At 42.6% G+C, this 15,110-nt stretch overlaps 1 protein-coding gene across 10 annotated transcripts in view; it reads right to left on the bottom strand.

Annotated features, from left to right (window-relative positions):
• TNRC6B (trinucleotide repeat containing adaptor 6B) overlaps positions 1-15,110 on the bottom strand; it is a 263,359-nt gene that overhangs the window by 63,254 nt on the left and 184,995 nt on the right. For 9 of the 10 annotated variants that reach the window (XM_047741007.1, XM_047741002.1, XM_047741000.1 and 6 more), the window contains 3 exons: positions 13,215-13,302; positions 8,457-8,478; positions 1,072-1,413 (listed from right to left, as the gene is read on the bottom strand). In XM_047741007.1, coding sequence (XP_047596963.1) covers positions 1,072-1,413; positions 8,457-8,478; positions 13,215-13,302 — 452 coding nt within the window. Of the gene's footprint in view, positions 1-1,071; positions 1,414-1,939; positions 2,078-8,456; positions 8,479-13,214; positions 13,303-15,110 lie in introns of those variants that run through there. The other variant, XM_047741006.1, reaches the window with a different exon arrangement.

The following is a 15,110-nucleotide window of genomic DNA, read 5'->3' as shown; positions in this document are numbered from 1 at the left end:
TCTTGGTGTAATTTATCATATTTGGTGGGAAGAAAAATGACGTTTTTAACTCAGTAATTTCTTCTAAACTTGTTTTAGTTATTTTAACCAAGACGCTTTCAATCAATAGAAGACTGAAAAAATATTGCACAGAGCCATATTAAGTGTAGGAAAGTAGAGAATCTCCAACTCTTTTGAGATTTAGGGGGTCTCCTTGGTTTTAAGAATGCAAACGAGGGACTCATGTCTACATCCAGGCCTGGCTAGATCTGGCTGCAGAAACACCTGATATGACTGCCCCGCACAGACTTCCTTCTGCAACTGCTTATGAGGGGCCAAGAAGGAGGGGCCCTGAGGCTTTCCTCTTCGTGTTTTGGGCCTGGCCTGATGGCCACCACAGGAAAGTCTGCAGAGAGCCCGTGTAACTCTGAGGTTTCTTTCCATCTTATTCTGCACAAGAGACAGTGACAGAATTTTCCAAGCCGATTCTATGTTCAAACTCAGAACCAGAATGAAGCATGCTTCAGTTAACAATGACCAATTCCTTGTTCTTGCCAAGGCCTGATGACGTTCAAGCTCTGAATTTTAGTACAGCCTCAAAAAAAACCTTGTAAGAGCTAAGAGGAAATCTGTTAATAAGCTTTAAAACAAAAGGGGGGGAGGTGATGTTTGGAGGTTCTCGGCTGTTAGCTGATTTAATATTCACCTATTAAAAACTCTCAAAACTTGTAAAGCCCTTCTGCTAAAGGTGCCTTATATCTACGTGCAGTTTTTTTGTCTGTTTAAAGTAGGCTCTATACCCTATGTGGAGCTCGAACTTATGACCCCAAGATCAAGAGGGGCAAACTCTAACTGCGGCAGCAGGGCACCCCTACATACAGTTCTTAACAAAACTCAAAATCCTCGAAAGAAACAATTAATTTTAAAAATCCAATAAAAAACTACAGAATGGTATTATTTGATATCTCCTCCCACCGAGATTCTACAGAGTAACCTAAGAGATGATTCTCTCTTGGCCTCCGGCGTTCTGCGAGCATAAGCACAGGCAGGTAAGGTTCGCCTCGGAATCCGTTCCCAGCGTGGAACCCTCACCTGGTGCAGTCCCACCGTCACCCTGCAGCAGCGTTCCTGTCACTTGTGCGTTGTTTGAGTTTGCTCCAGGTGCTGTGGAGGGAGGAGGCCCTGCCCCACCCCCGAGGAGCATGCAGGACGGTGGAGGGGGCTGCCCACGTTTTAGTAACACTTTGTGGTCCTGCTGGCAACGGAATCGCGGCGGCACCTCCCGAGGCATGTAGCGGGCGGCGCTTGGCGGTTGTCCGTTCGGCACTGCCACCCTTTTGGCATTGTTGCCACCATTGACTGGTGGCGATGGAGAGCTGCCAATTGGGCTGGCGGCCGTTGGTTGGCTTAAACTTGGTTTCGTCACTTCGGGCACTGAAAGAGAGAGATTGGGAAACGGTCTTTGAAAAAAAGATTGTTTTTAAGAAAGCTTACATGAGACCAATTCCCACAGGACAACCCTTCTTCCATCCTACTGTGGATGGACATGGTCCTTCTAAACTTCCCTGCGTCTTCAGTTTACTAGAGGGACGGCAGAGGTGAGGAGGGATGGTGACAGGGGCCCAAAGACAGCGATGCCACAGAACTCCATTCCATCCATTAGGGGGGGTGAGAAGCAATCACCGTCTGCTCCCCTAAATCCCTGAAGGGCTGCCCAGTGAGTCTGAGGGTACATACAGGCACCAGGCAAAGCCGCTGGGAAAGGTTCAAGGCGTTCGACCAGAATGCCCTTGCCCTTTATCCACCTTCTTGAAGACCTACCTCGGAGAAACTTTTCTTGAAGTCCCTGGACTAGATGGGCAAAACACCTTTGTTTGTGCTCCTGGAACACGCTGTCCATTTTTCTTCACCATGAATTTATCACATTATATTGAAATTCTCATTCACGAGCTCCTCACCCCCTCACCAGGCCAGGAATCCCTCAAGAATGAGGACCCTCCTTTCATCTTTTCTCTTAGGGCCTAGCACAGAGTAGATCCCCACAGGAAACCTCAGATCCGGAGAGTCACAAAAATCAATGGATTTTGGTTTCTACAGCTACCTGAACTCGAACACTCCTGCTTCGCACTCTGTAAATAATTAGAAACATTATAAATTTTTTTGCTGGTGTCAAAAAAAATTTTCTTAAGGGGATCTTGTATGTTTATTCCAACTCTTTATTTACAATAAAAATTTCAGGGGCACCTGGGTGGGTTAGTCAGTTAAGCAGCCGACTCCTGACTTCGGCTCAGGTCATCATCTTATTAGGGTCGTGAGATCAAGCCCCTCCCTGGGCTTGGCAATGGGACTGCCCAAGAGTACTTTTTCTCTCTCTCCCGCTCTGTCCCTCCTTTCTCTCTCTCCCGTTCCAAAAAAGAAAAAAAAAGTAAAATAAAATAAAAATTTCAAATAAAATTAAATAAAAATTCCAAAACGGAGGTATTTTTCCTACTTATTTTGAAGAATTTAATATTTGGTGCGCCTGGGTGGCTCAGTTGTTGAGTGTCTACCTTCAGCTCAGGTCATGATCCCAGGGTCCTGGGATCGAGCCCCGCATCAGGCTCCCTGCTCAGCGGGAAGTCTGCTTCTCCCTCTCCCACTCCCCCTGCTTGTCTCTCTTGCTGTCTCTCTCTCTGTGTCAAACAAATAAATAAAGTCTTTAAAAAAAAAAGAATTTAATGTTTTATCTTAGTTTTAAAAATGGCAAACAGGAAGTCTGGAACGTGCAGGGTGACTGAAAATATCCCCTTTGGTTTTCCCCTCGACCCTACAGAGAATGTTCTTCGGTACCTCTTTTGCTTCATGCTACCAACAGACTCCCCCCTCCTTCCAAGAAAATCTACCTGGCAAACAGAGGCTGGCAATGTTACAGAAACAACCACTGAGCCCGATAAGTCAGATGATTCTGAGGCCCAAATCCCTGACCTCCAGATGCATGTTTGGGCCAGGTCTGGTGGCTATACTGCTCCGACTGCTGAAAGGATGCTGGGCCAGCATGCTGCTCGTTGAACTGGCTCCTTTATGGAGAGACAGATATCATCAGAAGTCAGGGGGCCCAATCTACTCCCACTGGACACTGGTGAGCACTGTGAGTAACGAAAACAAATAGGAGCCTGAAGTCACTTCAAGGCAACCCCTGGTCTAATCTTAGCCAATCATGAGGCAGTCCTGGGCCTCCCAGTAAGGAAGAGAGGTCAGAGAATCCATAACCTATGAACAAAATAAAGCTATTTCTTGAGAAAATAAGTTGGTCATTGCCAGATATTATCAATATAGTAGGTTCTGCATGACCTCTAACAGCCAATAGATAAAAATAACTGATAAATGAATGAAGATGAATTATTCAGTGATTCATTTTCTATCTGTGCCTGTAAGATTCTCATAGCAGATGAGATTCTCCTAGCAGATGGAGTTCCCAATCCCCTCTCCTCTTATTATGAGAATAAACAAGAAGTTGGCAAGGGCTGGGAGGAGTCTTCCCAATTGTTGTTGTTGTTGTTAAGATATTTATTTATTCGACACAGAGAGGGGGGCAGGGAGAGCACGCACACAAGCAGGGAGAGTGGTGGGCAGAGGGAGAAGCAGATTTCCCGCTGAGCAGGGAGCCTGATGCAGCCTTGATCCCAGCATCCTGGGATCATGACCTGAGCCCAAGGTAGACACTTAAATGACTGAGTCACCCAGGTCCCCATGAGTTGTGTCTTTAAAAAAAACAAAAACAAAAACAAAAAAAAACCCCCAAAAACCTGAACATGAATATGAGGTCTAAACTCTTCCCACATTTAAGTTACTTGAGTACAAGTTTCCCCATACTTGGACTTTAACATTTATGTCCAAGTGTTTCCCAAATCACTACGTCCAACTCAGATCTCTTTCACCCTTCTTCCTTTTAGCCCTCCAAATTGTTCCCCAGCGCCTCATTATTTCTTAGCTCAAGGAATATAGTCATCACCTAACCATCTGCTCAAGTAGGAAACCTGGAAGGTGTCCTAGACTTTGTTCTTCCCTGCACATCATTATCTGATCATCATTACATTCCAATGAACCAAAGCATCTCTCCGATGCCTTCTTTCCTCCTCCACCACTGTTCCTAACCAGGTTCAAGTCCTCACTGCCTGCTCCCTGGACTATTCTATGCCCACCAGCTGAACCATACATCATATACCAGCATTCACTCACTCTCTAGAGGCAGTCAATTCCATCTCTGAACAAACGCTCCCACCTGTGTGAGAATACACAGGTGTTTGTTTCTACCAGGCATGACGCATACTGCAATTAGCTTAGTTTGTAAATTAGCTACCTGGGGGGAACCCACCTCAAATCTTTTTTTTTTTTTTTTTAAAGATTTTATTTATTTATTTGACAGAGAGAGATCACAAGTAGATGGAGAGGCAGGCAGAGAGAGAGAGGGAAGCAGGCTTCTTGCTGAGCAGAGAGCCCAATGTCATGACCTGCTGCTGTGCAGGACAGTATCTAAAAATTTCAACTTATATTGAGCTGGAAGCTTTTCCCTGTTGCTTTGACTCTCACCATCAGTACTTGGCTGTAAGAATAGGTTGCACTGGGGCGCCTGGGTGGCTCAGTGGGTTAAACCTCTGCCTTCGGCTCAGATCATGATCTCAGGGTCCTGGGATCGAGTCCCACATCGGGCTCTCTGCTTAGTAGGGAGCCTGCTTCCCCCTCTCTCTCTGCCTGCCTCTCTGCCTACTTGTGATCTCTCTCTGTGTGTCAAATAAAATCTTAAAAAAAAAAAAAAAAGAATAGGTTGCACTGAACAAAACACCTGACAGACATTTACCAAGAGACTATTAAGTGTCAGGCACTAGGACCCTTCCAATCTCTGAAGACCGTTACCTGAGCTTCCTCAGGCGGGAAGCCTTCCACTGAGGGTTAAGTATCTCCATGTGTATAACCCTTCCCAAGGGGACACAGGCTCAAATCGTTGACCTATCTGGCCCAAACCCCACAGGCTCCAAACAAGTTGATTTCTGTCTCTTTACACAGTGTGGTGCCTGTTACAGGAATTGTAAATCCCTTCCTAGATACTGTATTTCTACGAACAGCACTTAAGGTCATGTCAGTCATCTTTTCTTCAAGATTTTATTTATTTTAGAGGGAGCTGGAGTGCACACACACACAAGCAGGGGCAGGAGCAGAGGAAGAGGGAGAGAGAGAGAATCTCGTGAAGACTGCGCTGAGCACGGAGCGGGATATGGGACTGGGTCTCATGATCCTAAGACCACGACCTAAGTCAAGCCAAGAGACAGAGGCTTAACCGACTAAGCCACCCAGATGCCCCAGGTCATGTTAGTTTTTATAAATCAATCATTTCATACTGATAACTATACCATTAAGCCAACCATGACCCTAACATCTTTTTAACAACGAAAAACTGCTATGTCCAAACTCCTCCATTGCACAGTCTTTCTAGTCCTGATCTTTTCTTAAGTAGGCTCCAGGCCCAGTATGGAACCCAATGCAGGGTTTGAAGTAATGACCCTGAGATTCAGACCTGAGCTGAGATCAGGAGTCAGATGCTTAACTGACTAGCCACCCAGGCGCCCCTTTTAGTCCTAACCTTACCCTTCATCCCTGTTATATCTGGTCTATTACATCAATCCCACAGACCCTTTCGATTCTAAGTCCAATATCCAACGAAGTGGGACATCAGCTTCTACTTTAAGTGCTTCGTATTGTCTGCTACTGGACAGCAAGGCCCTCCTCTAGGCCATGTCTTCACATAACCTCCACTTGAAATCTTAATTCTATTCTCCAGAATTTTCTTTTTATAAAATAATGGAAGATAAAGACAGAACATATAATGAATCTATTTTTTTTTCTGAAATATGGACAAATCTTACTTCAGTCCTCTGTACAACCAGAGACTTGGCACCAACAGTCTTTTTTCTCATAGGGTCTATTGGGAAAAGAGGGGCAGATTCAGTTATGGGGAGACTGCCTAAGAAAGGCACCATCTTTGGGAAGAGGAACAGGACCCAGAAACATCAGCTGAGGGAAGAGAAGAAAGGATTTAGAGTGTCCAGACAGGCTTTTGGGAACAAAGATAAAAATGTGGCTGTAAAGTGGGGCAAAACCCCAGAAAGATCAGGCCCAGTGCTAGGCCCTGTCTTCATATAACCTCCACTTGAACTCCTGTTGTATTCTCTCCAGAATTCTCATTTTTCCTCTCCCTCTACTTATGCACTAACATACCCCAGAGATAATTTTTATTTTTACTTCTATTTTCTCCCTGGTTCTACTAAATAAATTCCTTAGGAGATCTGAAACTGGCTTTCAGCTCACTGAGGCATCAACTTCTGATGGGGGATGGGGTAGAAAGAGTATGGAAACTGTGAGGCTATAATCCATTTTATGGCAGGTGAGAGAAAAACCCTAAATGGAAAGAAAATTCAATAGTAAGTAGGAAAGGAAGTTTTATTTTTTAGATTTTGGCAGAGGGAAGAGGAATGTGTTTCTGAGAACAGACCCAGCACATACACAAAAAATCCAAGAATGCCTTAATGGATTTTCGGTTTTCCCATAGAAACACCACTTACCATACAGAGCAACTTGTTTCCATAGCTCAGTTAGTACTTGGCGTCATGAACATAAGAGTTGTGGCCAAGCCCAGGAACCTAACCACCATGTTTCAACAACCACAGAGCCTGGATTTTCCAGGAAAATGCCAATACTCTCATCTGTTGTCTTGATAATCATCAGAAAGTCCTATAAACATAAATACTATGTGCCCAAATCCTTTCCTAGATAGTATGTTGGTTTAGAAAATATGGACTCTGTACTACTCTCAATAACTCTATTTTTATGGTAAAGTATAATTTCTATTTCAAACATATAATTTATAAAGATACTTCCAAATAAAGCCCACTTCTGTGTTGGTACTGGCTAAAAGTACAAGAGGAAAACACTATTCTAACAAATTAAGATAATTATAACCACTAAATGTTCTTACCAGTTTATTTTATAAATCACTACAAGGCCCCAGACTACATTCTCCCTTGAAATGCATTTTGATTAGAAATACATTACAGTAATGTCTAGTCATCTGAGAATTTGTTTTCCAGAACTAAGTTTCCTTAAAAACTAGCACTGGCTTGGGGCACCTGGGTGGCTCAGTGGGTTGAAGCCTTTGCCTTCGGCTCAGGTCATGATCCCAGGGTCTTGGGATCAAGCCCCGCATCGGGCTCTCTGCTTGGCAGGGAGCCTGCTTCCTCCTCTCTCTCTGCCTGCCTCTCTGCCTACTTGTGATCTCTCTCTCTGTCAAATAAATAAATAAAAATCTAAAAAAACCAAACCAAAACAAAACAAAACTAGCACCGTCTTTATTAGTTTTCCATCACTATTGGACATGCTTTGGCCTAGCAGTCAACAAAAGAAAACAAAACCAAAAAGAAAACAATCATTAGAGGGCCTCCCATCACATCTTGGCCTATCCATTCATATCTTGGCCTATCCATACCTTCCGATCACATCATGGCCTATCCATACCCGGACCTTCTTCCAAGTTATCACAGTCCTAATGTGATTCCTTCCATCCAAGGCAGTGGCTCTCAACCTGGGGCATGTACTGGGGTCACCTATAGAGCTTCTCAAAATACATCTGTTAGGTCTGTTGGCCTGAGACCATGAAGGTTTAGGAGGAGGTCCATACTTGTGTATTTGGCAAGTCTATGCAAATGATGTCAATGCATATCCTAGCTGAGAACCACATATTTAAGTGGGCAAGGACAGGAGCCAGAACACTGGTCTCAAGGAATGAGGTCTACCATTCTGCAGGGGAACCAACCAAAAGTGCAGCCATCATCAGACTGCATAATCCAACCTGCACCAGATTATGCACAAGACTGCATAATCCAAATTAACAGAAGAGAGAGAGATCTGAAAGCACACAGACCATTAGGTTGGGGATGGCCTGAAGAATATCTGCTTCTGTTTACGACACATCACTAGTCTGTAACAGAGTTAAAGTGTATTATTTTTTGAAAAAGCACATTCCGGGCTCTAGCTCAGAGGACCACCTGACCATCCCAGACACTGAACACGCCCTTTCAGACACAATGCATGGCATGCATCAAGATGTTTAGCAATCCTCTGCAGTTCCCTTCTATAAATGAGTGGCTAGAGTTTTCTTTTTCTTACTGTTTTGAAAAGGTTCAGTTCAAAATCATGACCCATATACTTTCAAAACAAGGTATTACTTCTTCTAATCTCCTTTGCCTTCTAAAAAATTTAAGGCCAACTAGAAACACTACTACAAGTACTTTTAATTTGTCATTACTGCTCTTCAGTGGTTGTAAGCAACCAACTTAATTACCTTGCACCCACTCTCACTAACCAAGTGGATTGGAGGCTGAGTCAGCAAGGGTGTAAAAATCTAAACACAGAGGTTCCAATGACTGAAAAAAAAAAAAAAAACTTACCTTTGGTTTTTTGTTCCGTGACCTGAAAAATAAATTAACAGACAAAAGTGAATGAGATATGCTTTCTAGTTCCCTATTATAGGACTACTGTAATTCTAATGACTTAAGGAATTTAGGCTATCAGACATGCAGACATAGTTCAGATCTAGGAAAAAAGCTTGAGAGTCCACTCTGATGTCCTTCTATAATGCCACATGTCCAGTTATAACTTACAATTATAACTTACTACTATGGATACTAAAAATTAAAACAAAAAGCATTCCACTCTTACTAAATGATGAAGTACCTGTATCAGGAATGCTGTTTGTCATTTTCATGCTATGACTGGATAAAGGAAATGGACAGAGCCTAGAAACTAAATTAGCCACAGAGACAAAAAGATTACCCTATGGACTCAAACATTCAATCTCAAATCTAGAAAGCAAAAGTTCAGAGGCCCATCATCAGAGGTATCAGAAGCCATGGCAGAAAGGATTGAAAACCAAGGCATACCACTTCCTGGCTGTGTGATCTCAGTTTTCTATTTATCTGTTGAATGGAGATTAGTAATAACAGTATCTCGGGTACAAAGGGTTGTTATAAGGATTAAATCAGATTACCCTATGCCAATGCTCAATAAATGTTTGTTGTTTTTAATCAAAGTTCATGAAAACAGTATGAAATACAGCAATGAGTGAACATGTAAATTCTGAACAAATAAAGACTGCTTTGTTGAAAGTATTTCTTTATATAGTAACTAATAAATCTATGGAAGTGATTAACCTAAAAGGTTGGATAAGCTGAATGTAATAATAGGTTTTTAGAGAGTTTGGATATGTTGATTAGGAGACACATGGAAACTGCTTCTGCTATTGAGAGGAAAATAAAGGAGGGCACCTAATTATACATGCCCTATGATATTAAAAAACCCACAAAAGGCCATGCATAAGAAAAACACCCAAAAGGAAATGCACCAGAATTCTAATAGGCTTACATTATTTTCATTACTATTATTATCGAGATCGTACATGATTTTGACTCCCTTTTCCCAAATGTTAATCTTCTAAAGCATTTTTAATGGTTCTCTGACTTTGATATAGAAAAGATGATGTTTGGTTATTTGTGGCTGATAACCAGACCAAGCCACTGCTATGGGTGCTCATGAAAGCATGCCCGTCTTTGGAGTTATGTCCTACAGCGAACCAACCCGCTTTGCAGTGGATTCCAGCACACTAATGCCCGCACAGAATCTGAATTAAATGCCCTAGTTGTATGACCTCCTGGAGTGTTCCTTACATTCTTGCATTAAAAGACAAGCTAATTCAACTCTATTGAATTTGTAGTAGACAGCACATTAAAATGAATGTGTTTCCCTGTACCAACTGTTAAAGAGCTCAAGTCTACTGTGCAATTTTTCTAAAACTCTGTTTAACCATGAATGAACTGATTTGCATCCACATACCAATTCCTTAAGGCAATTTAAATTTTATAACATTATAAATATTTCTCAGAATGCCATTTTGAAGATCAGTTATACAGGAAGTCAATGCCTTCCCCAGTTATAAGTGACAAACCCAAATAATGTCAACTGTGTCTTACAATGTGGGTTCTGTTAAAAGAGCTGTCCTCCAGACGCTGGAAAGCTGATGATCAAAGCATGTGTTCCGCCAACACTGAACAATGGTCCTTTAGCAGCATCAGCTTAATGAATGTGAATGGAATCCTTCCTTGACACCTTTCTCATGAATGGAAATCTAACCCAGTTTACTCAGTGATGGCTCTAGAAAGAGCAAACTGCTTATGAGAAAAGCTCACTTGATTTAGCTTTAAGGAAAAGTCCATTCTTCAAGAAAATTACATTGCCAACACTCATTCTTAACCACTGATCTGCTAAACAAACAGTTGGTTTTTTTTTTTTTTTAAAGATTTTATTTATTTATTTGACAGAGAGAGAGAGAGAGAAAGATAGAGATCACAAGTAGGCAGAGAGGCAGGCAGAGGGGCGGGGGGGGGGGGGGTAGCAGGCTCCCTGCTGAGCAGAGAGCCCAATGTGGGGCTTGATCCCAGGACTCAAGGACCCTGAGATAATGACCTGAGCCGAAGGCAGAGGCTTAACCCACTGAGCCACCCAGGTGCCCCTAAACAAATGGGTTTTGAGTGATTCTTATGTACTGGGCACTGCCCTAACTTCCCGGAAATACAAATATGAGTAAAACCTCGAGAAACTGACAGTCTAACAGGAAGACAGACACGAAGAGATGATTGTAGAGCAAGAGCGTAAGCAGCGAGAAGGATGGAAGCACTGTAAACGGTGCTGACTGAATGAATGACCACGTGACAGAGCCTCTGGCACATTCTGTATGATTCTTTGCATCATAGCACATTTTATGCCTCCTCGTTGAGGCGCTGTCTCTACAATAAGGTTGGAAGCCACTAAGACAATCACATGGTAAGCTTTGTGCTCTTCCTTAAAACTGCTAAATCAGAATTTAATTCTGGAATGGCACAATGGTTCAGTATGATACAACAATATCCGAGGCCATGTGTTGGCCTGAATCCCGCGTCAGCCAATCTAGAACATTTTTGAACAAAAATGATCGAATGTTATTGTTCATACGTAACCATCTGGATTTTATTTATGGTGATTTTCTTCTTTGCCATAATTTCTGAACCAGTTCTTCATGCAGATACAAGTACACAGGGAGAGTGACCAGCTGTATAAATGAGATTCTCTGCCTAAATACCCAATTTGCTCGTGAATAAACCCACACCATCTTGTGTTGTAAATCATTTTTCTATTAGTGGATCCACAGTAAAGTTTACAGATGCATATTTTATCAATCACATCCAGATGCTGATTATTTTCCAGTTGAGGAATATTATGACCTTTGTGAAGAATGAAGACAGATCACAGATTGCCTAAAATAATCACTCAATTTGCTATCTTCTTGTTACCACTCTTTGCTCAAGTTCACCCATGTCCAGCCTATTAACCATTCATTCCCACAGACTGCAAAATCCAATTTTCATACCAACTTAGTTGATGAAATGGGAATGCCCTAAGGAAAGAAAACCTTCACCGTGGTTCACTCTCCATCGCTCCAGTGGGAAGGTCAGTATGCGGAGGGGCAATGCCCTGACACGGTCTCGCTGGTGGACCTGCTTATCATGCCTCAATATGTGGAAGGGGGCTGTGTCTCCAAAGGCAAGTATGAAAAAATCCTCTAGGTTGTTATCTGACATCTTTAGTCAGACTCTTTCCTGACATTTTAGATAATTCTAATAAGCTCAGATCAGAAGCAACATGTTAGAAGCAGGTGCCCTGGATGGCATGAGGATGGGATGGTGAGTACACCACTACTAACAGAAACAGAAACACCAAGAAAAGCAGACAAAACCTTAATGAGCATGAGCAGCAGTCTATTATATTATAGACCAAATAATAACGGATATTCCTTTTAATTAAGTCATGAAGAAAAGATAAAATTTTATTTAACATGTTTAATGTGGCAGGGGTCATATGCAATCCAATTCAGAAAATATTTCCAGTATTGTTTTTTCTCCTGACATCCAAAAATGATCTATTTCAGAAATTCAGAAAACTGACTTACAGGAATAACGGTTCTATCCAATAATGCTGAGATAACTTGTGGTGTCCCGTGACACCCCACACTGGTTTGTGTATGACTGCCTGCCTGGGTTCTGTTCTAAATCTAGACTTTCCTCTGAACCTTGTAACAGTTTCTACCTTTCTAAACTTAGCTTCAATAACCTGGCACTACAGCAGGGACCCTCAAACCTGACTCACAGTTGAGGTCCTACTTCCCAAGTATGCTAGTCAGTGGTAACAAGAACTGGAGGCAAATCATTTTACCTCCCCAAAAGGTACCAGAACACTCTTGCTGAGCCAGAGCCTAAGTCAGGCAATGCCGAAGAGTGGCGAGGTGGGGGAGATTAGACCAGGGAGGGGGCAGAGGAGCACACACTGAAGGAGGGGCGTGGGGCCCACTGGTCTCTGCTCAGACAGCGCTGAGGTCCAGCTCGTCAATTAAGACTTGCCAGTTGATGGGAGCATCTCGGTGGCTCAGTTGTTGGGCATCTGCCTTCGACTCAGGTCATGACCCCAGTGTCCTGGGCTCCGTCCCTGTAACGGGCTCCCTTTTCAGCGGGGGCCCTGCTTCTCCCTCTCCTACGCCCCCTCTGCTTGTGTTCCCTCTCTTGCTGTGTCTCTGTCAAATAAATAAATAAATAAATAAATAAATAAAATCATTTAAAAAAAAAAAAAAAAGACTTGTCAGTTGACAGAGGTGAGGCCTTTATCTTTTACCATCTCTTCTTCCCTAAGCAAGGGCCTCAACGCCATGGTATACTACTCCCCCAGAGAGCTAAGCAGACTCTTACAAATGACAGTGCTGTAGAGGGACCAAAAGGAGAATACTGTGGTGAACTTAACAAGCCTTAAGAAGTTATTTTATAAGCTAACCTAAGAAAATGGAGATTAATTATGATATAAATAAGTAAACTCAGTTAAGAATTTAAATGTTGGGGACCCTTTTGCCTTTCTTGATTTCGTTTACTGCTGTTATTAAATCAGCTGCAGCTCTCCTGAATACCTACTTATGGAAACAAATGTAGGTCTCCAACTTTCTCCCATTTTCAGATCTTAAAACTTTCAAGTGAACTAAGCAGCATTACTGGGCTCGCAGGTATCCAACCCAAGGCAGTTACTTACTCTAATGCTTGGTGGATGTCAAGACAGACTTAAGTGATTAAACCTACCTTCTGAGTGGCTTCTTTTTTCTTTTTATCCTCTTTCTTCCTTTTCTTGTCTTCCATTAACTGTTCTTCCCTTTCTTGCTCCTTCTCTCTGTTAAAAGTAATAGCACACCAGAAGGTTAACATCTATATTCAGTCTCTTTGCAGCCAATGAAATGTTTGTAGATGGTGTGCAAACATTCCATCTCTGTGACTGAGCAGAACCCGGTATTTTATTTAAACTAAGAGGATGCATAAAACTCACCACATTTGGTTATCCTCCTATTTTGGTTTGTTACTCCTTTTACAAAATATGACTGTTTGGTTTTAAAGAAGCCCATTAAAGTGAGCTTTAAAGTATCTTCCTGAAACAAAACACACACACACACACACACACACACACACACAGCAAAACCCTTGATTTGAATATATGACAACATCTGGTTGGCTTTTAGGGGATATTCCTGGAATCCACGGATCTACAGAACACTCAGTACCTGGTCTTAAAAACACAAGTAGAGAACACATAAAACACAAAGCATTAGCAATGTCAAAGAAAAAAATGTTTTTAAAGGTTTTTATTTATTTATTTGACAGAGGGACGGGGGAGAGAGAGAGAGAGAACAGCAGACGGAGGGAGAGCAAACTCCCTGCTGAGCAGGGAGCCTGAAAGTATTTGATCCAGGACCCTGAGGATCATGACCTGAGCCTAAGGCAGCCGCTTAACCAACTGAGCCACTGGGTGCCCAAGAAAAATTCTGTGATAGGCAACAGCCCTCAAAAATAATACAGAATATATTAATCATGATACGCAGTTACATATCACAATTTAGGCATTTTCCCATGACATCTCCAGTGTGGTTAACATAAAACTCTACATTCTGCATTTCATATTTTTCTTCTATATTACTAATACTGGACACTTTACATGTTTTCTACTTGTGTTTTTAAGGTGGGTACCAAGCATCCTATAAATCCGTGTACCCCTTCCTGAATGAGTTCACGGCTGCAGCTTCGTGGACATATGCATTAAGGCCACCAATGAGAGCAAAAATGATCCACCACACTGATCATTCTAGTTGAACATGTGCTGAATCTTAAGAAATTAAGATAATGTAATTGATGCTTCACATGTAGAAGAATGTAATATTTAGACTCCTATACCCTGTAACATGCGTCTGAATGTAACGTATACAGAAGGCTGCCAACCTCCACTCTGTGCAGCAAATGGGAAGAGCGCATCGCCAAAACTACTGCGGCTGCTTCCAAGCTCAAGGCAGGGCCTGACGCCACTCTCCGAACGGCGGAGCTAGAAGGAGACGGAGATCTGGAGCCCAGTTCCCCCACAGTACTGAACAGAGACTTGGATTTTAGGTGATCCAGCACACTGAACTCACGGCTTCACAGATACCATCCAGAAAAATGCCAAGTTCAAAGTCAGACACATGAAAGAAAAACGTGAAGTAAATGTTTGCTGGCGTGGCAAAAGCCACAAAGACGGTTCCTGAAGGACTTGAGTCCGGAGAGTGGTAACGCCTCAACCTGTACAAAGAACTGACCATCAACACTGAAGCTGGCTCTCCTGACCGGGTAATGCTTTGTTTCTAGAAAACGAGAACTAAATGACAACAACTAAGGGCCAGGTATTCTCCCTACATGCCAAGCCTCCTGGGGTTCTGTCCATATTCACAAATACTGGCCCTTCTCCCTCCCTGCCTCTGACATAGACATACAAAAGCCTGATGTGCACAATTCACACCCCAAAGGTAACTTCAACAGAAACTTTACAAACTCCATCAAGGAAGAGGTTTTATTGTGATTCCCGTAGGTTGAATGCTGGAACTCTGTGGAGTCAGATGATATGTCCCTCAGTCTCAGCGGGAACTCGTGGTGGAAATCCACCCGCAGCAGTGCACCACT

The sequence above is a fragment of the Lutra lutra genome, chromosome 8 (genome assembly GCF_902655055.1).
Source record: "Lutra lutra chromosome 8, mLutLut1.2, whole genome shotgun sequence".
Classification (NCBI taxonomy): Eukaryota; Metazoa; Chordata; class Mammalia; order Carnivora; family Mustelidae; genus Lutra; species Lutra lutra.
The sequence above is the reverse complement of the archived record's forward strand: the minus strand, read 5'-3'. Positions and strand labels throughout refer to the sequence as shown.